This window comes from Trichomonas vaginalis, chromosome III, assembly GCF_026262505.1.
Source record: "Trichomonas vaginalis G3 chromosome III, whole genome shotgun sequence".
Taxonomy (NCBI): Eukaryota; Parabasalia; order Trichomonadida; family Trichomonadidae; genus Trichomonas; species Trichomonas vaginalis.
The window spans coordinates 7128369-7154383 of NC_067205.1; the positions used below are offsets into that span (position 1 = coordinate 7128369).

Here is a 26015-nt window from a genome sequence, read left to right on the forward strand (position 1 = left end):
AGGTGAAAAGCCTTCATTTAAGAACAGCTATTCTAACGCATATCCTCAAAAGCTAACGAATGGGGAAGTGGATGATATGAATGACAGCAAAAATATTAACAGAAATGGCGACAGAGATGCATGGAATTTGTTTACCATCAGTCAATTGAAGGTTAAACTTTAAAACAATGTTGGTCGTTCCCATGGAATATTTTTGGCTTTAATGGTATTAGTCATGATATGAATCTCAAGGTATGAACGAGGAGAGATGAGAGACTTATATGCTTCCCAAATTTCTTCAAAAGGTAATGTTATACCTGACTGTTTCCAAATGAGTTCAATATCATAGCGTGAGAAACCTTGAAAGATAACGAAGTCAGTTATGAGACGTTTTATGTTTAAAGCTAAAAACCTCCATGTTTGCATAAGTATTGCTACAGTTAAATGGTAATGTCTGACTTTAGTAATGATGTTAGCTAATGGTGAGTCAGGCTTTGAAACTAAACCTTTTCCGGCGAAGTCGTCACAAACTAATAAAGTGTTTGATGGATATTTTTTGAAGGGGTATTTTGAAAGTTTTGACAGAATGTAGTTTGTCAGTCGTTTCATATCGTAAACTCCTGAGTATTGACGTAAGTGGTGTTTGTCAATAATTCTTTCCATCTCCTCAGAAGTCTTTTGCATTCCTGACTGTATGAACTCTACGATGGCATAATATTTCCTCTTACGTCGAATGTAACGTTGAAGAAATTCAATGAGTTCGCTATCTGGAACTTTAACGACAGAGGCTTGAACTTTTGACATAAATGTTTTCGCTGTTGAGTCCATAGAGTCTGAAGTTGCTGATATAATGATTTGGTCATAGTAAGAGTCGTTTCCTAAACGCTCTGTTATGAGTATATGACGAATTAAATTAAATGTCTTACCTGAACCCATCTTTCCACAATAGAAATAAACACCATTTGAACAGAACTCATAGTCCTTACTGAAAGGAAGAATAAGAGAAGAGTTAAGTTTGTCTGTAGTTTCATTCATGTCTTCATCTACGTCATGTATTAAATGCTTCATTTTATCTCCATTAAAAATGCAAGTCAGAAATATTCAGAACATAGCACCGAGTCTAACTGACAAGAGTATAAAGATATACTATGAACACGTTATGATGAAACCAACCAAAATTCAAGAAAGTCAGTATACTTATGAATATCCAAGACACTGGGTAGAGTATGTAGGAGGTGAGAAAGCTATTGAAATAAGACAGGTTCGAAGTATTCCAGCAGGAAGAACAATATTATTGAAGAACTTTAATGTTTTGAGGTATAATGATGAAACAAAGAAGCAAGATAGTTTTCCTGTTGCTGTGTATGTGAACCTAGACACAGGAGATGACATGAAAGTTTTTAACACAAAGCTTCAAACGGTAGTGAGAGAACAACTGACTGCGGAAGGACATCCATTACCTTCAGAAGTTACCATAGCATATAATTTTGAAACAAACTCAATAGATTTTAAAGTCATATCTGCAAAGAAGTCAGGATTTACATTTAATGAAGCAGATGTATATTCGAATGAAAACTTCAAAGCTATTGCATGGTTAGATAATGACGATTGCTTTAAGAAAATCTTTAAATTCAGTGACTCAAAGATGTCAATAGATGACCTTCGTGGAATGTTACCATCGACGTTTACAGTAGAAGGTTCAGCAGGATTGCTTACAAGATTGTCAATTGGTGGTATTTGGTCTCGTGAGAACATTGTTATAAAATCCAGTATAAGTGAATTTGCTGAAGAATCTATATTATGTCTTTCAAACTATATGTATTCGCCGCCAAAGCATTATAGTATAACAAACTTTGTCAGTAAGTTTAACATAAGACTTGTCGAACCTTCTTCAATGAAAGATGTTGTGCTACCTAAAGATGGAAAGGATGGACTCATTATTGAGATGATTTTAATTGCATATTAAATGAGTTTGTTCTTGAAGGTCATTCATGATGAAATAACTGTTGTAGAAGATGTTAGCAATTGTTCAGACATTTTGAAGCGTATAGATGAGATAAGAAAGAAGTTAGATAGACCGCAAAGCGGTGAGGGCGAAGCCCGTGAGAATGTTTATGTTTCATTGACTTTCTCCAGTAACGAGAACTTTTATGAGATAATATTGAAGAGAGATGATTTTAATATGGTGTAAATGGTAGCTTGGGCAGCTTTAGGCGCAATGGGAACAAAAGCATTAGCATTTGGAGCAAAAGCACTTGGAGCTTATGACGCAGTAAATAAAATGAGTGGAGGAAGGGTTTCGAAGACATTAGATGCAAATAAAGGGAAGATTGGAGGCTGGGTTGCAAAGAAGTTAAGATTAAATAAAATAGGGCTCATAAATAAAGCATCCAATTTGGTTGCGACTGAGTCAGAAAATGCTTTAGGAAAGGACGATGAGTTTGCAAAACACGCAAAAGACTTTAATGACCAGATGAAAGGTGAAACAATGCATTTAAATAGAGTCGATGGAACTAAAGAAAATGTTTCTTCTCCACTAGCGGTTTATCCATACGGACCTTATGGAATGTATGGAAACCCTTATGAACGACCATTTGACCCATTGACTGGTGGAAGTAATTGGTATCATTATGGACGAAGAAGAAAGACAGTCAAGTTGGAGACAGACGTGAAGAAAGCAACTAAAAAGAAACCAAGGAAGAGAGTTATAAAGCAATGAATTCAAGTGGGTGAAAAAACAGGTGAAAAAAGAGGTGAGATCTCACCACTTCACCTAAATTTATTTTTGTGCTATGTTTTCATACGTGTGAGGGTGGTGATATCATTAATTTTTAAGTTTATTTTTTATTTTATTTTTATATAAATGACAGAACAAAAGCAACTCATTCGAATTCCACAGTATAACAAACATACATTTAAACATTTATTCTTCCTTCCTGAGCATAACATGTTCTTTCAAATACATCCGAGACCAGCTGACTTTTCATTGACTGTGTATAAAGATAGAAATAGTTATATCATTAAACCATACGATGACGAAGGTAAGTTATGTAAATTGTACGTTAAGAAGTTAGAGAAACTTTATGACTTCAAGTATGACTACAATAGAGTTAACACTGATGATGAAGATATTGAAGAAAATTTATGAGAACATTAGTGAAGTCGTTAGTGAGTTCGTTAGTGAGGTGAAATGGTTGGCGGCTTTGTAAAGTGTCAAATTCACAAGTATTGGGTAAGGTGGAACGCAGTGCCGCCGTACCCAAGACTTGTATACTAACTCTTTATTTTTGGGTCATTTACACTCATTTCCTGTGTTGTTGTCAAAATGTCATGTTGTCTCATTTTTTCAGAGATGTTAATTGACCTGGTAGCACATGGTAACATGGTAGCACCTTCAGTTCTTCAAAAATAATTCATAAATACCTTCCTCCTATGTTGTTGTCAAAATGTCATGTTGTCTCATTTTTTCAGAGATGTTAATTGACCTGGTAGCACATGGTAACATGGTAGCACCTTCAGTTCTTCAAAAATAATTCATAAATACCTTCCTCCTATGTTGTTGTCAAAATGTCATGTTGTCTCATTTTTTCAGAGATGTTAATTGACCTGGTAGCACATGGTAACATGGTAGCACCGAAAAAATTAAATTTGGATTGAGTTTAAAAATTCATCTTTATTAAATTTATCTCTTCCAATCAATTTATTTATTCTATTAAATTCTTTTATTTTTGCTTCACTCAGTTTAATGATTGAACGATAAGTTTCTAATTTTTCGATTATTTCTTTATCGTTTTCAACCCCACCGCATTGTGGCTTCTTTTTGTAATAGCATATTTTTGATTTAATTCTGTTTAGTTTCTTTTTATATTCATCGTCTGGACTCTTGACTGCTTCGTTGTCACTCATTTCTTACAAAATAAAAAAAATTAAATATTATTTAAATATAATGGAGTAATAAAATAAATTGGAATTTCTATTAATTTATTGTCAACTTCAACTAATGCATTGCCGTTAATATATCTAACAAATTCAGCTATTGTGTCAAATCTTCGTCTTCTTTTTGTCATTGATTTATCAGTTTTTCCATAATCGAGATGAATTAAAACTTTATTTCCTTGTTTAAAATTCATGAGCCCCGAATTAATTTGTTCACGTTTAACATCATTCAACCTTTCCATTTGCTTTCTAATATATCCCCATTCTTTTGAAATATCATTTTTCATTTCCACTGGTTTCATGTTTATAGTTCTATGCCATGTATTATTGTAATAATATACTAACTGCTGTATGATGGAGTCATGATTTCCATCCCAGTATATCTGACCGTTAACCCCTAACGCATCTCTAAGAGTTCTCATTACCGCATCAACTATTTTATTATGAAACGTATATGGAGAGGATGAAAAGAAAAAATTAATTTGTGGGAAATAATGAGTCATAGCTGCCTGAAATCCTTTATCACCATCACCCTGATATTATCCACTCTTTCATGATCTAGTAAGTATTGAATAGCTCTTCTTGTTTCCTGTTCTGTTTTCCCTTTCACTGGAATGCAATATAAATATCTAGTGTTAATGTTAATGGCAAATAAATAAGTAACTTTTCCTTTTGAATATTCCAGATGATCGATTTCGTATGAATATGGATATGGAGCAAATGAAGGGCGACTAAATTTTTCCTTTAACGGTTGAATTTTCGGGTCAATTGGTTTATTTAATATCTTGAAATCCTTTTTAAAATCTTTTTGCTTCTTTAATGTTTGAAATGGATATAATAAAGTGAATGATGAAGGATTAACTGAAGGAGGAGGCGGTACTGTCGTTGGAGGTTTTGGTGTTGCAAGTGGTTTAATTTTATCTGCTTTGATTTTGGATTTCATTCCTCCTTTCATTAATTCTGGATGTATTCTATTCATTTGTTTTAAATATGCTATATATAAAGGTTTGATATACTTTCCCGCTTCGAGTTTATGTTGAAGGATGAATTCCAAAAGTTGATCTTCATTTAAAAGTCGGGCTGAATATGGTTTAACTAATGAATCATAAATTAAAGCTTGTGCATCATTTATGGTCTGAAGGACCTGGGCGTTTTGCACCTTTTGTTTTTGTTCCTTTGGCTTTGGTTTTTGCGGCTCAGGATTATATAAATTATATAATTCATCAATATCTTCTTCTGTTAATACTTTATTTTTGAAATCTTTCAACTGTTTAAGTTGTGATTTAGTTTTTCCCTTTGTATATTCATTATTTTTAATTTTGTCTTTAATTTCAGAAATTATTTTATTATGATATTTCAAAATTTCATTTTTATAATATGGATAATAATATTCCATATCATCACCTGTTATATTGTTATCATATTTTTGGAGATATGCTTTTAAACCATAATAATCAAGAAAATTTTGATTAAGTACTAAATCATCAATTAAAATTTTTAAATCTGTGTTATCCATTTATATAAAAATAAAATCAATGTTTTAAATAAATGGCATACAACATCCATTTTCACAACATACAGCCTTAGTGTGTGCTCCTGTTAATGCAGTCTTACCAATTGTTAAGCGAGTCATTGACCCATTTTTAAGTTGTAAATTAATATTCTGACCATCAAATATCAATTTATCATTTATTATATCCAAATAATTTTTAGGTGTTAATTGTTTATTTTGTCGTAAACTAACACCTTTCATTTTTTGTGCAATCTTTTTAAAATCACTTCCATCAATTGAACCGTTGAATGATGTATAACACTTAGGACATAAAGCAACCATGTTATCGCCTTGTTTCTCAATTGCTAAACCCAATAATTTTTTCTCATGTGCTTTTTCTTCAGCTTTATTCTTTAATTTAGGTTTAAATTTCTCATCAAAACAGAAGAAATCAAAAGGTGCGAATTTGAAAATGTTTTTATCATAAAATTGTTTATCGGTAACAATTGCTTGAAATGCTTGAGTGTTAGGAAGATTTGGGTCGCCAGCGATTGCCCAATAAGATGAATCAGTATCACCTTCAATGAAATGAAAACGATTAACATTCAAGCATTTATACATAAAATCATAAATGAAAACCAAATACCAGTATTTAGCATTATCTAAAGTGAAGAATGCCTCTTGTAAACATGTATCACATCTATAAAATCTATCTTTGAGCATCACTTGATATGTATCCTCACCTATTTCTCTTATGTTTTTAAACTTATTTGACATACATGCAACGCGTGCCTTCTGTGCATTCATTATTTTAGTCTTTGCGTAATTTTGTGTATTCATTGCATCGTAACCATATGATCCATTAAGTGAAATCTTGCAAAATAAACTTTTTCCTTTATTTCCTTCTAATTCAGCCTTTTGTCTTTCATTCATAAATTCTTTCGCAAATTCATTAAAACAAGTGTTTTTAGTAAATGTTAAAATTGATTGAATATCATCAATGATAAAATGAAATCTGTCGATTAGATACCATAGATAATAAGAAGAAAATGGTTGATATTGGTTGTGTGTTGATGCTAACTGAGTTAATTTTCTCTGTTTCTGGTCAACTGGTAGATTGTTTGATTTCATGTAATTATACATAAAACTACCAATTGTTTTTTCATCTGTGATAATATCTAAGTTTCTTATTATCGGTAAAAAGTTTATGTAATCATTAATGTATTTTTCATCAATGTGACCCTTTACTTCAGCCACGAATAAAGTATTTTTCTTCTTAAGTATTCCCAGTGCTTTTGCTTTCTTTGTTGCTGTATCACAAATGATAACACCATTCAATCTTCCCGGCATATACATTTTATGGTCAGTATATTGAATGAAATCATGAGGATTAGATGAAAATGATGAAGGATATAATGAATTAAAGTCAACACCAACGAAATGAGTCATAATGTTGGTGGTGTCCTCATTTGATACAGTTTTAGTTTCTGGACTATATGCAAGTTTATTAATGTGCGTGATTCCTTTAAGATTAACACGATGTTGAACATTTGATAGACCACCAGTAATTCCATTACGGAGAATGTGATAAGCTTCAACTGAATCTAAAGTCATTGGTAAATTATTTTTTAATGCATAATTTCTTAAATTGATTCTTAAACGTTGAACATCTTCATTTTTATTTGATTTTACGACATTGCAATAACAACACATTAACTGACAATTTTCTTTAGTATGTGGTTTTTCATTATCGATTCTATCCAATGTTGGTTTATTTGCATATGTAAACGCTTTACCACACATTTTGCATTTAGATGAAAGGATTAAATTGTGATAGTATTGAAAATCATCCATTGAAACATTGTTTTTGGTATCTCTTTTCGCCTTTTCATCTTGTTTCTTATATGATTCAATTTTATATTTCCAATACTTTTTCGTTAATTCAAAACTTGATTCCACATTTTCTTCTTCTGGATATGTTTCGTTAGGATTGAAGTTCTTATATGCTAACGCGTAACGAATCATTGATGCATTCGATGATAAAGAAAGATTATGAAGCATGTCAATTTTATAAACAAATGTTTCTTCGATAATTTTATCAATTGGGTCAATCATAATTTCAACATCTTTATTGCAATAATGAATAAAATATTCTAATCTATTCTTAAAGTTTTTAGCATCATTGAGATATATTTGATAATCACTATCTGATATAGTTTCTTGGGTTAATGCTGAATAAAATGAATCTTTTGTGAATGGTTCCTCTTTATATAATTCTTCTTCGTAATTTTCCCATGTGATGAATTGATAAGGGAAAAAGGATTTAACACGTGTTTTATTGTTTCCGAAATCTTGAGTGAATTGGTCTAATGTTCCACCCGCTATATAATTTCTGATGTCAATAAATCTTAATTCATATGGAACGTTTGTTTTCTTTACAATGATTTGCTTAAATTGTGAAGAAGAACCCAGCATTGATTTTATTTTCCATTTTGCGGTGTTTAAATCACGAAGAATTAAATTTAAATCAAACTTTCCCGAATTAAAACCTATGATATTCACTTTATTGAATTCCTCATCTAGAAGTTCTTTAAATGCTTCCTTCTGTTTCTCATTTAATGTATTCATTAATTCTTCATATTGTTCAATATTTGATTTAGCAACTAATGAACAGGTTGAAAATAAAAATTCAATCCAATCAGAGATGAACGAATCACTTGATGTTAAGCAAAAATTCCTCGTAAATGTTTTATCACGGTCTACGACCTCGCCGCTTTGCGGCTTTATTTTGACAGTTGATGATACCATAAATGGTTTTAAGTAAGCGTTCAAAGTTGCACATTCAGAAAGTTGAAGTTCTTCTTTAGTCTCTAATGTTTCGAAGTCAAAAGTAATATAATATCTTGTTGGTTTATAATATTCCTGCAAATTATGTGCTAATAGCCATTGATATATCTTCTGTTTCGTGATATGTGGTGCATATGGTTGTTGTGTGTTTTGCAATTGAACGTCTTGAATTAATCTTCCATTATTTTCTTTACATTTCTCACAATGTTTTAAAAATCTTCTTTGGTTTTTCCTTTCTGGATCATCACGGATAGAATAAACTTCTTCTTTGCAAAAGGGGCAAACTTTATATCCTGTGAGTGCTTCAACGTCTGTAATTCTGTCAGCGTGAAGTTTTCCACATGGACTCTGTGTTAATAAGATATTTACTGTTTCAAATTCTGGATCTATCATTATTGATTCCACTAATGGAAAGTCTACCTTGTTAATGTCTACGTCTTCTGGTTGAGGGTCACAATAATAAAAATCAATATTAACGTTTAACATTCTTGCTAACCTCTCACTTTCTGATGAAATGTCAAATCCTTCATATGCATCTATGGCTTCATTTAAATAACTTCTACGAGTTTTAGGATTAACACCATCAGGAATGTTATAGAAGCGTTTAAATAACCTTCTACCTTCGGCTCTTATTTGATTATCATTCATTTTAGCTGTTCCATTTTTGTTCATTTATGTAAGAATAAAAAAATAAATAAAAATAAAGTTTATTTTTTAAAGCCCATAAAATGAATTAAGAACACATAAATTTTTATCATCTGCGACGTGACGAATACATTTTAATTTACTCAAGAATGCGTACCCTGATACATTAAATCTAATTCCTGTCTTATTTAATTTCACAACTTTGAAAAGGAATGTATGAATAGCTATAAAATGATGAGATGATGTTTTATGGGTTGCTTCCATTTTTTCTGAAATAAATGAATAAATATAATGCTTATACGTTTTCATATCTTTTATATTCTTAATAATGAATGGTATAGACCTTTCCACTTCGTCTTCCTTCGGTGCTGTTCTTTCATATGAAACATTATTGGTATCTTCAATAATGAAACCACAATCACACAAAATTTTATATGTTCCAATGGTTTCTTTTGATATTTTATCTAATAAATCAAAAACTTTATCAACACCAGTGCATTTATTTAAATAATAATTTGTGTAAATATCATGATCTTCTTTCTTAATCGTATTAGTTGCATATGTCACGTTTTTAAGAGCTTTTTTGAATTTTTCGGAATCTAAAGGTGGTGAAAGTAATATAGAGGGGTATTTTTCATTATCAATAAATTGTAACTTATGTTTACGAATAAATTTAGTACCTTCTTCTGAAAGTGTTTCGTCTATTTCACCATCTAATAAATTTTGTGTTGATTCTGAGACATAATTTTTATATCTTTCTTCATGAGATTTCTGAACTTCTGATTCTGAAGCTGGGATATTCATTAAATCCTCTACTTCATTTTCATTATATTTTTCAACTTCTCTTAAGGGTGCCCTATAGACGATAGACCACCCTCAGAAAAGCACTTTTAAGGCTATTATATTGAGAACTAGAATCCGGATAATCCATTCATTCGAGTTCTAATAAGGTTAATTTTGTGATGTTTACATTATCGTTATAGGGCACCCTTAATTCCTTAATTTTTTCATCTATTTCATCTCTTATTTTTTCCAGTCTTTCAATTTCAATTTCATTGTATTCATCATCATCTTTAATCCGTTCTTCATAATATTCAGGGAAAACATCAGGTTCTTTAGGTTTTTCTTCTTCAGATGTGGGATATAAGAAATTTATAACATCATCTTTATTCATTTTTCCATCATAATCTAAATCATTTAATAACTCGGCAAATTTTTGACAATTTCTTAAATAATATTTATCAACTTCATAACCCACCTCCTCTAATATATCCTTTATTTCCCCGTTTGTGAATCCTAATTTTTTAACGTTGTTAGTTTTGACGCTCATTTCATACAAAATAAAAAAATAAAATAATAAACATAACTAAGTTTTAATTTTTCGTAAGACATGAATTTTTAAAGTTTATTTTTTATTCATGAAAATAATTATATCTAATTTCTTTTACTCTCTCGTATATACTAGATTTAAAGAATTCAGAACATTTCCCATAATCTCCTAAATGTTTTCTTATCCCTAACGTGTGCCAGTTATTATATGAAACTGTATAAACTTTATCTTTATCTTTGCATCTTTCATCACTTCCAATATATTTATATTTCAATTTTGATTTAGCATTTTCATATTCATTAACGTTTAATAATTCACAGTCTTCCTTTTTAAATAAATGTTTTATGTATTCAGGATTTAATACTCTACGTTTATATGCTCCTAACTTAGTTCTAAAGGTTTTTCTACAAAATTTAGGAATTCCATCCTCTTTAATGTCATCAATGATTTCCATTTCATTATTTTCAATTTCTTCTTCTCGTTTATGAGGTCTTTGATTATGACTCCATTGATTCCATGAAATTAAATATTCTTTATCATTATATTTATACCTCATTAGCTTATTTTGGCTTTCATATTCATTTAATAATTCACAATCTTCATTTTTAAATTGAAGTTTAACCCATTCAGGATTTAAACAATGTTTAATTAATCGCGGAATATCTGACATCATCTATATATAGCTTCTTTTATAAAAGATAAAAAAATAAATTATTTTAAAATTAATGTTAATTTTTTAATGCGTTTAGTATATAAATATATTTTAATGTATCGTCTATATATAGATGTAACAAAAAAAGTCACACAACCCTTCTTCTTATACTACTTCAAGTTATTTTTTCTGGATAAGATATTATATGGATAATTGGATAGAAAATACAATTATATAATCTTGTACCTGGTTTAATTAAGCTAATTGTCATCAGAAACTTGTAATTTTTATGAATTTCAGATTTTCTTTTCATTACTGCTTTTCTTAATAGGTCAAGTTCTTATTTACGTTATAAAGTATGATATTTACAAATATCAAGTTATCGTGTTTTTTGAGAAATTATGAGAAACAAACAAAAATGAAAAAGATAGGAATAGCAATGAATAGTGATGTGGGTATAGAAAATGTAAGAGATATGAATGCAAAGCAATCAGTATTTAGGATATTGACCATAGATTTCGAAAAAAAAATGCTGCATATTGAGCGAAAACTATGATTATATTATAAGGCTGTCATTTAAAGCATAATGAAACTATTCCCTTTTCATTTTAATCGAATAAGATAGTAAAGATTTTTGAATTAGCTAGAAACTGATGAGATGTTTTCACAAATCAGATTTTTAATCTCTATAATGCATAATTCACCCAATATCTCAATTTTGATATTGCGAGATATTTTTGCTATCGGTTTCGCAATTTTGACACAATAGCAAGAGGGTTCTATAAGCATTATTATCAACGTAGAATCTGAATATCATATCAGAAAATGTCGCAAATCTGACATTTACCCGACCAAATAGCAAAAATAATTGAATACTTTTCGCAAAAACTTTAAAAATCGATAAAAATATGAAATATAGATATTAACGAGACTTTTCATATAATATTCATAAAGATTTTCCAAAAATATGATACCGCAAAATTAAAAAATTGACGTCTTGAGTGGAGTCAAAGGTCGAAATTGCTAGCTAAATGTTTTTTTAGCGAAATTGCGTATTGTACGTTTTTTTCGCAAAACGAAACCCTTACTACCGTATATTATTTTTTAAGCTATCTTATTTTTTGAACTTTTATTCAAATCTTTGGTCGCAAGAAGAATTGCATGATAAATAAAAACATTTAATCAAAGTCAATTTTATTTTTCATATTCAAATGGACTGAGTGTTAACATTTAACATTTTTTGCTAATTGTCGTCAAAAATTAGGCGTAAAGCAAAAATTGATATTTCATATGGTTTTATGATAGATAAGCATTATATTCCCACTCATTATATTCGTAAATTTTGAGGGTTATCCTTCGCTTTTAAGATCATTGATTTTGATTTTTATATAAAATAGTTATATATTAGAAAATAATATGAGTTTATGTGATATTATTTTTCAGAAGATTTTGTGTTCTTCTTCAAAATTTTAATTTTTTTATTAAAAAGAATCTTTACAAAATCTACATTTACTTTAATTAATATTTAAAAACGTGCTCTATCAAAAGTTCCAAAAATTCAATATTTTAGCTTTTCTGAGGTGTCACTTTTGATGAATTTCTGTTTACAACAATATCACGAGATGCATTGAATTGTCATAATTAGATCACCGTAAATCTTATCAATTTTTGATACACTTCCGGTGAAAAATTTAGCCTTGACAATAGGATGAAATATATTGTAAAAAATAAATTTTAGATTTTGAAGTTTATCATTTCGAATAATGAAATATAAACAATATAAATTTTCTGTCGTTTCGAGATTCATAAATGATCGGAATCCTCCAGCTCCGACTGAAATAGAACTTTCGGAAGCTAATTTTCAAGACGAATCTTCTTTATTAAGATTTATTTTGGATATCCCTAAGGATTTAAGCTTTTCCATTGACTCATATTCAATGAATCTTTTGATACATTTCATTATCGAGCAATCTACACAAAATGAAACAATATTAAAATTCACAATTCAAAATATCACTTCTTCGAATATCTTTCAAATAGATTTGATACTACTGGAAAATTTATTCGAATATTTATCGCATTATATTAACCAGATTTTTTTCATTTTTTCATTAAAATTAATTCATTTTAAAGCTTTAGATAACATACAATACCTTTATTTATCAACATTTTCCGATCAATATGATGAGATATTACGTTTCATAAGCAGCAGTGACAATTCTCTCTATATCATCGATACATTTATTGCTTTGATTAAAAACAATATTCTTGACGTTGAATTCTTCCAAAACGCAGTTTTACTCAAGAAAGAAATTTTTTCTAGTATTATTGAGTACGAAAATCAATATTCAACTTATGCAATTGCAAATTTCTTTACAAAATTATTAAAATATTACCCAGGATATGCAACTGCTCTTCCATGTTCGGATATACTAATATCAAATTATTTCAACTTTTTTAATGACGTGAATTCAATTATAAATAACGAAGATTTTGTTTATCTTCTCAAATTTATAGTTTTATTTTATAAAGCAGTCGATATAACATCTGAGATGGCTTTAGAATTCATAAAAACACTTGAAATTCTGCGAAGTCTTTCTCCTCACTATTCATTTACAGAGTATGTAGTTCAGGGGTATTATTGTGTACTTCCTCTTATACCCATGCAAATTTCATCTACCGATTTTTTAAATTCACATGAATTTTTAATTAATTATGCAATTGAGAATTCAAATCTTCACAAATATTTGAAATTATATTCCAGATGTTTCCGCAGATTTGATAGCGATGAAATATTCAAAAATGTTTTTCATATCTTAAACCTTGTAGAAGTTACAACAGAATATTTATCAGAAAATCAGGATCTTTCTGAGAAACAGATCTTTATTTGCAACGATATCCTAACGAGGGTTTAATTTAATTTTTATTTTTTATTTCAAGTTTGAGTAAACTTTCAAGATAATCTATATAAGCCTTTTGATGTTCTTCATCTAGATTCTTGTTTAATATGTGATGAATTTGAATTTTTTTTTGAAAATTCAAGATAAAATTCTTTTTTATCTTGATCAACAACATGAACAATTCGAGTACAGCGTAACATTTCATCAATATTTTCTGTTTTCTTCGTTTCTAGATATTTTTCAAATATTTCTTGCGGAATCTCATTTTGATATACCCATTTATTTTTTTCCGGATGCTGATCTTTGTACTTAACGAAATATTGCTTGACTATTCGCTCAGAAACAACATATTCGATCTCTTTTCTCTTTCTCATTGAATATTTGTGACACTTTTGAATTCAATCAAATCAAAAATATTTGAAATTGCTAGAATTTTTTTCTTTCTCATGAATATTTGAAATGACTCAAAAGGAAAACTCGTTCGATTCAATTCAATTTTGAATCAGAATTTTTTAAGGACCAATAAATCAAATTATGTTAAGAAAATCTTTTTTTAACTCAGAGTATCAAAAGTACGTTAAACCTTCAATTTTATCTCATGTCGGAAAGCGAACCGACAATAGTGGAAGAGAATCAAACTATATCAGTATCCATCCAAGCTATTGTTGATGAAGAAAAAGGAGATGGAGCTGATATGCTGGATTTAATTCAAAATGAATTGAATTCCCGTAAAAAATTGAAATATAGAATGGAAATACCTGAAAATCCCCAATTCCAATTCTCAAGGAAAGATATAGCAAATTAAAATTTACAGATCCTACAGAAGCTGCTATATTTATTGCAAAAGATTCATATAATTCTTTTTATCCATTAAATTTTGAGCAAGGAAAAAAGTTTCGTTGTCCTAACTGCCAATTTTGCATGGAGCTTGTAAAGACTCATGAAAATGGTCAACTTTTCTTCATTCCAGTAATTAAACACGAGCATAGAGCAAAGCAATGCAAGCCGAGTAACAATATACCAAAAATTCTTAAGTTGCAAGCAGGAAAAAAAGTCTATGAATTAGCAAATTCTGATAATGTTCCTCAATGCAAAGAAATTTTTGCAAAAGAATTGAATATTCCCAATGCAACTTATACGATGTTCCATAATATAGTAAATAAACTTAAAGGAACCACAAAAGGGGATAGAATTCAATCTTACAATTATTTCTCAACAATTTTTTCAATCATAAACAAAATCGAACAAGGATTCTGCGAAATGATTTTAGTTAAAGAAGTTAACAATGAAATTGAATTGCATACATTTAAGAAAGGTGATGAATTACCTGAAAATTCAAAAGACTTTCAAATTTATTCATTTATTGTAATTCCTCCAATAACTCATTTTTACATGCAAACACAAGCTTTTTGCGAATTGTTTACATGCATCACAAGTGACAAGCTTTTTGCGCGGCAATTTTTCTAAGTTATTTTGTTAAGCTAAATGTGTTATATATCAAATCAGCTTTATAAATATTATAGAAAAGTTTATTTTTATTTTTAATTATTATTATTATTTTTTAAAAGGTAGTCTCACGAAAATACGTTATTTTCCCGATGCCTTGGAAGCAGCTTTGCAGGTTACCCGTAAGGTAACCAGTAGAAGTTTCTGAGCAAGGATGAAGAAGATTAAAGAGCCTTTTTATTGCAAACGCTATATTTGTAAGTGTCTTTGTAGAACTTCTCATAAATTCAAAGATTTCCAAAAACGAATTTTTCGATTTTGATATAATAAATGATATTTAAACAAATTATAGATGTGTTTGCAATTAAAAAAATCCGAGTTAACTACAATATCTTCAATTTTTGTCGTTCACTTTTTCATGTCATACTGATAGCAAGAATACTCACCCAATTTGGTTACACTTCATGATAGTTTGAAGTAAAAAAATGCCACAGTTTTTTTTATTTGATATCGTTATCTAAATTTTGTACAGAAATGAAATAAATTATAATATGAAACGTGTGTTATTATGCTTGTTGGGAAACAATCCAATACTTATGTCTGAATGAAATGATTATTTCTACGAGATTTTTCATATTCAGCTAATAATGCTATCAAAATCAAATAACAATAAAAAGTTATTTTGTACATAATGTAACTTAATCTTTAATACTATATAGAACTTCGAAATACGACTAAACGGTGCGAGTTACGCGATTAAATACCTTTTTTCGATCGAAACTTGAAAGTGAGGATAACTCAATGGGTAGGGGTATGGGTTCGACTTTTTCTATTGGGCAACTATTTTTTTCTTTTCATTGTTTCAGCATTTTTTATGCGATTATGCATAATTATTTGATTTCCTATATATTCAATAATAAATTTGTTCCGAACTCTTCACAAATAAATAAATTTTTAGAATATTTAAATTTATAGCTCCCTACATTAATATAAAGTGTTCGAATAGTTCATATATAGTTTCTTTAAAATAATTTGTTTCATTTTAAATTGGTTTGGCACAATGCTTGACATAACATGCACAAAGCTATGCCATTTTAAAATATGTATATCAATCAAGCCGATTAAGTCCATCCTAAACGAAAATCATCGATACTCATGAATTTATGATAGTCGTTCTTGATATAATTGCGCGTTTTAAAAAATGCTTACTTTTGAACACAGAACTTATCTATCCATATTTATCAATGAAAGTTTATAAGATGCATTAATGACAAAACCTTACTTTATCAATTATAATCTTATCGTAAATTTCAAACTACAATACTGTGGGGCAAATATTAAATAACCACTATGTTGCGGATTTTATGTAAGTCTGCAAACTGTAAAATGTAATTAAACACAAATAAAAAAAAATGTAAATTTTAATCGAGAAATTTAGCAATCTTGAAAGCCTTGATCGGCATCTTTTACAAGATGTCAGTAATGCATATTCAATAACTATGAAAATCTAGCCAAGCATGGATTTTTTTCGAAAAAAAATTGTATTAAATTTCATTTTTCATTCTTTATACAAGTTTTAACCTTTGGTGCAATTATATCCTATCGCAAATGCATTATTGACGTTATTACTTGGATACTTCTTCATAACGCTAAATCTTCAAATTAGTTATGTGTTTGTTACTAATAGAAGTTGGAAAGGTATTAAAAAGGAAATGTTAATAAATATACATGTTTAATTAAAAAACAAACAAGAATAAATTAAATAATTTTATTTCTTCGGAAAGTCTAAGTTTTGTAATAGATAAATTGCTTTTTGTGTCTCTTCTTCATCAATTTCTGGATGTTGATTCTCAGGTGGCGGACTAATTAAAACATCATGGGCAATATCAAACCATCGTTTTAGTTCGTTGGCAGAAGGAAAATGATCTTCTTGTATTGGCGTTATTAATGATTGAAAATCATCAGTTGATTCTGCATTTTGGGAATTTTCCAAATTTTCATTTGGAAAATTTGAATTTTGAGATATTGTTTAAGCACTCAGATCTCATTTTTAAAATATCTGCACCAAATTCTTACATCTGATAATTTTCATGTGTAACCAATGTTTCCCAATCCATTTGCCATACCCTACTAATCGCAAATTCATTCCCTTTAATTTTGTATTAAATTTAAATTCCAATCTTAATTTCTACATTATTTATGCTAACCCTTTAAATTTTGTTCTTATTTATTCACCCTCAGATACAAATTTATTTAGAATGTATTCCTCTGAGGTCTATATTTGTAAGTAGTATATGAGTGCGGGTTTAGTGACTTTTTTTGTTACATCTATATATAGACGATGCATTAAAATATATTTATTTATAAACACATTAAAAAAATTAACATTAATTTTAAAATAATTTATTTTTTTATCTTTTATAAAAGAAGCTATATATAGATGATGTCAGATATTCCGCGATTAATTAAACATTGTTTAAATCCTGAATGGGTTAAACTTCAATTTAAAAATGAAGATTGTGAATTATTAAATGAATATGAAAGCCAAAATAAGCTAATGAAGTATAAATATAATGATAAAGAATATTTAATTTCATGGAATCAATGGAGTCATAATCAAAGACCTCATAAACGAGAAGAAGAAATTGAAAATAATGAAATGGAAATCATTGATGACATTAAAGAGGATGGAATTCCTAAATTTTGTAGAAAAACATTTAGAACTAAGTTAGGAGCATATAAACGTAGAGTATTAAATCCTGAATATCTTAAACATATATTTAAAAAGGAAGACTGTTGAATTATTAAACGTTAATGAATATGAAAATGCTAAATCAAAACTGAGATATAAATATATTGGAAGTGATGAAAGGTGTAAAGATAAAGATAAAGTTTATTCAGTTTCATATAATAACTGGCACACGTTAGGGATAAGAAAACATTTAAGAGATTATGGTAAAAGTTCTGAATTCTTCAAATCTAGTTGTACGAGAGAATAAAAGAAATTAGAAATAATTATTTTCATGAATGAAAAATAAACTTTAAAATTCATGTCTTACATTTTTGAATAATTATTTTTTTAATTCGTAAGAAAATGAGTGGATCAAGATTCGTAACCGTCAATCAATTAATGGATGTTTCTTTCACCAATTCTTGAAAATGTTAAACAAGTAGATGTTTATTTCGATGATTATGTAGAAAGTATATATTATAAAGGTAAGTTTAATATTAAACCTATTGCTTTTGCATTTGATAATAAATTAATTGAAAATGCAAAAATTTGGGAATTTAATTCCAGATATTGAATTTATAACAAATATTAATGATAAATGGTTAAAACGAATTCCAACCACAAAAGTTCTTTGTAAATTAATGATCAAAATGAGGAAAAAAGAATTTAACGGGTTTAAATATCATCCAAATAAAGTTTCAGAACTAGAAAATGAAAAACTTCAGAAAAAAATTAACGATAGACTTTCAAATGATCGTATTGAAAAAATAAATAAACTAGCAGAAGTTGCATTTAATAATGAAATATTTGATGAATATAACCTTGAACTCAGTGATGGGCTTTAAGGACCCGGGCTCAACGAGTCATGATTTATGAAATCAATTATTTGATTCATTCGCTCTTCAATAATTTCTATTCTTTTTGTTAAATCATCTATTTTCATTAATGAGGTGATTCTTGATTGAGGAATAGATTTCAAACTAACCACTCCTTTTATTTTTGAAATTTTGAATCCATCAACTTTAAACATTTTATTCAATTTACATGTTGTCAATTCTTCAAATAATTTTTTAATTTTAGCATAATAGTCATTAAATTCTTCAACAGATGAAAAAATTTTTATTTCAGTAATTGGTTTAACAACGTTTATTTTTTGTTGAACATTTCACTTTCATTTATTTCTTCCTCCTTTGTTTCATTTATTTTTAAAATCGGTTTCATTTATCATTAAATAAAAATTAGAATATAAGTGATGAAATATATTTTTTAATTAATATTAAATCAGAAATGGCGGCAGGATTCTTTAAAAAATTATGCCGTTCTAAAGTTTGTGACAACATGACATTTTGACAACAACACAGGAGGAAGGTAGTTATGACTTATTTTTGAAGAACTGAAGGTGCTACCATGTTACCATGTGCTACCAGGTCATTTAACTTCTCTGAAAAAGTGTGACAACATGACATTTTGACAACAAACACAGGTTATTCAATAATGACTTATTTTGAAGAACTGAAGGTGCTACCATGTTACAGGTCATTTAACTCATGACATTTTGACAACAACACAGGAGGAGGTAGTTATGACTTATTTTTGAAGAACTGAAGGTGCTACCATGTTACCATGTGCTACCAGGTCATTTAACTTCTCTGAAAAAGTGTGACAACATGACATTTTGACAACATTTACGAAAATATGATGCAGTCCAAAAATAAAGTTAGTTTTAAAATTATTTTTATTTTTTTATTCCTATATAAATGACAGCAACAAACAACAACAGCAACTATATCGTTTCTGATGAAAAAGTTATTGATTCATTAGCTGAGGAATTAGTTGTGGCAGAAACTAAAACCCTCAACGAAAGAATTGGTGAAAACAAGATTGATTTACATAACTACCTCAAACATGATGGAGGAAGAGGAAGGAAAACTGGTATGGCTTTATTAGTAAATAAAATATCAAATTTAACGATTATAGATGTTGATATTAATAAATCATACAATGATGAACTTAAAGAAACAGTTAGAAAAGATATTTTATCAAAACTTTCGGATAAAGATGTTATCGTTAAAACCGCATCAGGAGGTCTTCACATTTATTGCCACAACTAATTCCTCAGCTAATGAATCAATAACTTTTTCATCAGAAACGATATAGTTGCTGTTGTTGTTTGTTGCTGTCATTTATATAGGAATAAAAAAATAAAAATAATTTTAAAACTAACTTTATTTTTGGACTGCATCATATTTTCGTAAATGTTGTCAAAATGTCATGTTGTCACACTTTTTCAGAGAAGTTAAATGACCTGGTAGCACATGGTAACATGGTAGCACCTTCAGTTCTTCAAAAATAAGTCATAACTACCTTCCTCCTGTGTTGTTGTCAAAATGTCATGAGTTAAATGACCTGGTAACATGGTAGCACCTTCAGTTCTTCAAAAATAAGTCATTATTGAATAACCTGTGTTGTTGTCAAAATGTCATGTTGTCACACTTTTTCAGAGAAGTTAAATGACCTGGTAGCACATGGTAACATGGTAGCACCTTCAGTTCTTCAAAAATAAGTCATAACTACCTTCCTCCTGTGTTGTTGTCAAAATGTCATGTTGTCACAAACTTTAGAACGGCATAATTTTTTAAAGAATCCTGCCGCCATTTCTGATTTAATATTAATTAAAAAATATTTTCATCACTTATATTCTAATTTTATTTAATGATAAATGAAACCGATTTTAAAAATAAATGAAACAAAGGAGGAAGAAATAAATGAAAGTGAAAATGTTCAACAAAAAATAAACGTTGTTAAACCAATTACTGAAATAAAAATTTTTTCATCTGTTGAAGAATTTAATGACTATTATGCTAATAATAAAAAATTATTTGAAGAATTGACAACATGTAAATTGAATAAAATGTTTAAAGTTGATGGATTCAAAATTTCAAAAATAAAAGGAGTGGTTAGTTTGAAATCTATTCCTCAATCAAGAATCACCTCATTAATGAAAATAGATGATTTAACAAAAAGAATAGAAATTATTGAAGAGCGAATGAATCAAATAATTGATTTCATAAATCATGACTCGTTGAGCCCGGGTCCTTAAAGCCCATCACTGAGTTCAAGGTTATATTCATCAAATATTTCATTATTAAATGCAACTTCTGCTAGTTTATTTATTTTTTCAATACGATCATTTGAAAGTCTATCGTTTAATTTTTTTTGAAGTTTTTCATTTTCTAGTTCTGAAACTTTATTTGGATGATATTTAAACCCGTTAAATTCTTTTTCCTCAGTTTTTGATCATTAATTTACAAAGAACTTTTGTGGTTGGAATTCGTTTAAACCATTTATCATTAATATTTGTTATAAATTCAATATCTGGAATTAATTCCAAATTTTTGCATTTTCAATTAATTTATTATCAAATGCAAAAGCAATAGGTTTAATATTAAACTTACCTTTATAATATATACTTTCTACATAATCATCGAAATAAACATCTACTTGTTTAACATTTTCAAGAATTGGTGAAAGAACATCCATTAATTGATTGACGGTTACGAATCTTGATCCACTCATTTTCTTACGAATTAAAAAAATAAATTATTCAAAAATGTAAGACATGAATTTTTAAAGTTTATTTTTCATTCATGAAAATAATTATTTCTAATTTCTTTTATTCTCTCGTACATACTAGATTTGAAGAATTCAGAACTTTTACCATAATCTCTTAAATGTTTTCTTATCCCTAACGTGTGCCAGTTATTATATGAAACTGAATAAACTTTATCTTTATCTTTACACCTTTCATCACTTCCAATATATTTATATCTCAGTTTTGATTTAGCATTTTCATATTCATTAACGTTTAATAATTCACAGTCTTCCTTTTTAAATATATGTTTAAGATATTCAGGATTTAATACTCTACGTTTTATATGCTCCTAACTTAGTTCTAAATGTTTTTCTACAAAATTTAGGAATTCCATCCTCTTTAATGTCATCAATGATTTCCATTTCATTATTTTCAATTTCTTCTTCTCGTTTATGAGGTCTTTGATTATGACTCCATTGATTCCATGAAATTAAATATTCTTTATCATTATATTTATACTTCATTAGCCTATTTTGGCTTTCATATTCATTTAATAATTCACAATCTTCATTTTTAAATTGAAGTTTAACCCATTCAGGATTTAAACAATGTTTAATTAATCGCGGAATATCTGACATCATCTATATATAGCTTCTTTTATAAAAGATAAAAAAATAAATTATTTTAAAATTAATGTTAATTTTTTTAATGTGTTTATAAATAAATATATTTTAATGCATCGTCTATATATAGATGTAACAAAAAAAGTCACTAAACCCGCACTCATATACTACTTTTGTATTCGAAAATAAAATCTTTAAAACTCTCTAAGTTATCATTTTCTCTTCAGATATCTAATATTTTTCTAATGACATAACTACTTTGGACGCATATCCAAATTCCAAAAAAAATATGGAAAAAATAAAAATGAAATTGAAAAATACAATTTTTGATATGTAAAAAGAGATTTTGAAAAAAATTGGGAAAAAGAGTATCTAATAAAATTGTTTGAGATCTATGTAGACATAGTTTTTACATTAAAAAATCAATAATATTGAAATTGATCTGAATATATCTTTTTTTTAAGTTTGAATGCATTAATCTCAAAGCATTTGATAAAATACTGGTTTTATTTCAAAATTCTAAATAATTTGTAATTAGATCTTTATGATGTAATTTAATTTAAAACAAGTACAGATAAAGAGAATCATAATAAAGTTGATCTATATTGCTTAAGTAAAATTGAGTATAATAGATCGATCTTAGCAACAAGATCTGAGGAAGTAGATTTGAGAGTCGAGAGTTTGGATCTTAGCAACAAGATCTGAGGAAGTAGATCTTAGCAACAAGATCTGAGGAAGTAGATTTGAGAGTCGAGAGTTTGGATCTTAGCAACAAGATCTGAGGAAGTAGATCTTAGCAACAAGATCTGAGGAAGTAGATTTGAGAGTCGAGAGTTTAGATCTTAGCAACAATATCTGAGGAAGTAGATCTTAGCAACAAGATCTGAGGAAGTAGATCTTAGCAACAAGATCTGAGGAAGTAGATTTGAGAGTCGAGAGTTTGGATCTTAGAGCAACAAGATCTGAGGAAGTAGATTTGAGAGTCGAGAGTTTGGATCTTAGCAACAATATCTGAGGAAGTAGATCTTAGCAACAAGATCTGAGGAAGTAGATTTGAGAGTCGAGAGTTTAGATCTTAGCAACAATATCTGAGGAAGTAGATCTTAGCAACAAGATCTGAGGAAGTAGATCTTAGCAACAAGATCTGAGGAAGTAGATTTGAGAGTCGAGAGTTTAGATCTTAGCAACAATATCTGAGGAAGTAGATCTTAGCAACAAGATCTGAGGAAGTAGATCTTAGCAACAAGATCTGAGGAAGTAGATTTGAGAGTCGAGAGTTTGGATCTTAGCAACAAGATCTGAGGAAGTAGATCTTAGCAACAAGATCTGAGGAAGTAGATCTTAGCAACAAGATCTGAGGAAGTAGATTTGAGAGTCGAGAGTTTAGATCTTAGCAACAATATCTGAGGAAGTAGATCTTAGCAACAAGATCTGAGGAAGTAGATTTGAGAGTCGAGAGTTTAGATCTTAGCAACAATATCTGAGGAAGTAGATCTTAGCAACAAGATCTGAGGAAGTAGATCTTAGCAACAAGATCTGAGGAAGTAGATTTGAGAGTCGAGAGTTTAGATCTTAGCAACAATATCTGAGGAAGTAGATCTTAGCAACAAGATCTGAGGAAGTAGATTTGAGAGTCGAGAGTTTAGATCTTAGCAACAATATCTGAGGAAGTAGATCTTAGCAACAAGATCTGAGGAAGTAGATTTGAGAGTCGAGAGTTTAGATCTTAGCAACAATATCTGAGGAAGTAGATCTTAGCAACAAGATCTGAGGAAGTAGATTTGAGAGTCGAGAGTTTAGATCTTAGCAACAATATCTGAGGAAGTAGATCTTAGCAACAAGATCTGAGGAAGTAGATTTGAGAGTCGAGAGTTTAGATCTTAGCAACAAGATCTGAGGAAGTAGATCTTAGCAACAAGATCTGAGGAAGTAGATTTGAGAGTCGAGAGTTTAGATCTTAGCAACAAGATCTGAGGAAGTAGATCTTAGCAACAAGATCTGAGGAAGTAGATCTTAGCAACAAGATCTGAGGAAATAGATTTGAGAGTCGAGAGTTTGGATCTTAGCAACAAGATCTGAAGAAGTAGATTTGAGAGTCGAGAGTTTAGATCTTAGCAACAATATCTGAGGAAGTAGATCTTAGCAACAAGATCTGAGGAAGTAGATTTGAGAGTCGAGAGTTTAGATCTTAGCAACAATATCTGAGGAAGTAGATCTTAGCAACAAGATCTGAGGAAATAGATTTGAGAGTCGAGAGTTTGGATCTTAGCAACAAGATCTGAGGAAGTAGATTTGAGAGTCGAGAGTTTAGATCTTAGCAACAAGATCTGAGGAAGTAGATTTGAGAGTCGAGAGTTTAGATCTTAGCAACAAGATCTGAGGAAGTAGATCTTAGCAACAAGATCTGAGGAAGTAGATCTTAGCAACAAGATCTGAGGAAGTAGATCTTAGCAACAAGATCTGAGGAAGTAGATTTGAGAGTCGAGAGTTTGGATCTTAGCAACAAGATCTGAGGAAGTAGATTTGAGAGTCGAGAGTTTAGATCTTAGCAACAAGATCTGAGGAAGTAGATCTTAGCAACAAGATCTGAGGAAGTAGATCTTAGCAACAAGATCTGAGGAAGTAGATTTGAGAGTCGAGAGTTTGGATCTTAGCAACAAGATCTGAGGAAGTAGATTTGAGAGTCGAGAGTTTAGATCTTAGCAACAATATCTGAGGAAGTAGATTTGAGAGTCGAGAGTTTGGATCTTAGCAACAATATCTGAGGAAGTAGATTTGAGAGTCGAGAGTTTGGATCTTAGCAACAAGATCTGAGGAAATAGATTTGAGAGTCGAGAGTTTAGATCTTAGCAACAATATCTGAGGAAGTAGATCTTAGCAACAAGATCTGAGGAAGTAGATCTTAGCAACAAGATCTGAGGAAGTAGATTTGAGAGTCGAGAGTTTGGATCTTAGCAACAAGATCTGAGGAAGTAGATTTGAGAGTCGAGAGTTTGGATCTTAGCAACAAGATCTGAGGAAGTAGATTTGAGAGTCGAGAGTTTGGATCTTAGCAACTAGATCTGAGAGTTTTATCATTTCCGGCATATTGGGCCGAAAAGGAGTGATCCGCGTAAGTATGAAAAAAAGTGAATTTTGTTGTATGGTGTTTTTTATTATATCCGTTTCTCTCACAATTTTCAATAAATATTATTGTTCAAACGGAAATATAAATAAACAATTCAAAAATAAAAATGTAAATGTAAATTGAAAATGTATTATAAACATTCTAAAAAGCGTATATTTTAAACTTAAAGGAAAAATGAAATTCGTAAAAATGAGCATGATAAGGGAGTTTTAATTTTTTTTTCAAAAAAATTAAGGAACTTAAATTGAGATTATCAGGCTATGTAGTGGGTATTTTTACGATCTGACTGCAGAAATCGAATCAGCGAGACCCGAAGATTCATATTCCGCCGGAAAAATAGGGTTTCGAGGCGTAGATAAGGATAAAACGATGCTTTAAGAAGATCTCAGTAGAAATATGGTTTATAAGAGGATATAGGTCAGGATATAAGATTATGAAAATTGAAGAAGTGAATTATCAAGATGTATTTATGAGTAAACTATATTGTTTTAAGCTATCTAAATCTGTTTTGATATAAATTAAAGCGTATACTTATGCAAAATGCGAAATTTAAATTAATACTTTTTTTTGCTATTTGGACACAAAGCTAACAATCCATCCAATAAATGACGTATACCTAGCGAGATGAAGCATTTTAACATGAAAGACAAGAAAATCTGATTACTTGTGTTGAAAGTTTCTGTATTTCGTCTTCTTCCAAACACAGCGTTCAGAT

General features: G+C 29.4%; 4 protein-coding genes and 1 pseudogene across 5 annotated transcripts, besides 8 other annotated features; 2 read left to right on the forward strand and 3 right to left on the reverse strand.

Moving 5' to 3' along the window:
• Positions 1–1942: part of a mobile genetic element that runs on past the window's edge.
• On the reverse strand, positions 160–915 carry TVAGG3_0656790 (protein of unknown function, DUF4106 family; the record flags this gene model as incomplete). Its single annotated transcript, XM_051241870.1, has 1 exon — positions 160–915. One exon carries the CDS (start codon positions 913–915, stop codon positions 160–162), a length of 756 nt encoding a protein of 251 aa, XP_051088457.1.
• Positions 1943–1945: 3 nt separating the features above from the next.
• Positions 1946–2170, forward strand: TVAGG3_0656800 (uncharacterized protein; the record flags this gene model as incomplete). Its single annotated transcript, XM_051241871.1, has 1 exon — positions 1946–2170. The coding sequence occupies one exon, from the start codon at positions 1946–1948 to the stop codon at positions 2168–2170; it is 225 nt and encodes a 74-aa protein (XP_051088458.1).
• Positions 2171–2677: 507 nt separating this feature from the next.
• Positions 2678–3164: a mobile genetic element.
• A 1415-nt stretch (positions 3165–4579) lies between these two features.
• On the reverse strand, positions 4580–5431 carry TVAGG3_0656820 (uncharacterized protein; the record flags this gene model as incomplete). Its single annotated transcript, XM_051241872.1, has 1 exon — positions 4580–5431. A coding segment is annotated over one exon (852 nt), but the record flags the coding sequence as incomplete, so codon positions are not given.
• Positions 5432–5755: 324 nt separating this feature from the next.
• On the reverse strand, positions 5756–6757 carry TVAGG3_0656830 (DNA/RNA polymerases family; the record flags this gene model as incomplete). The annotated part of the gene is made up of 1 exon (XM_051241873.1): positions 5756–6757. A coding segment is annotated over one exon (1002 nt), but the record flags the coding sequence as incomplete, so codon positions are not given.
• Positions 6758–7253: 496 nt separating this feature from the next.
• Positions 7254–8926: a mobile genetic element.
• Positions 8927–9748: 822 nt separating this feature from the next.
• Positions 9749–9888: a mobile genetic element.
• A 6-nt stretch (positions 9889–9894) lies between these two features.
• Positions 9895–10312: a mobile genetic element.
• A 2143-nt stretch (positions 10313–12455) lies between these two features.
• Positions 12456–12493: a mobile genetic element.
• A 1696-nt stretch (positions 12494–14189) lies between these two features.
• Positions 14190–15195: a mobile genetic element.
• TVAGG3_0656890 lies at positions 14380–15066 on the forward strand (annotated as a pseudogene). Its single transcript has one exon. A coding segment is annotated over exon 1 (687 nt).
• Positions 15196–19715: 4520 nt separating the features above from the next.
• Positions 19716–20141: a mobile genetic element.
• Positions 20142–26015: the final 5874 nt, after the last annotated feature.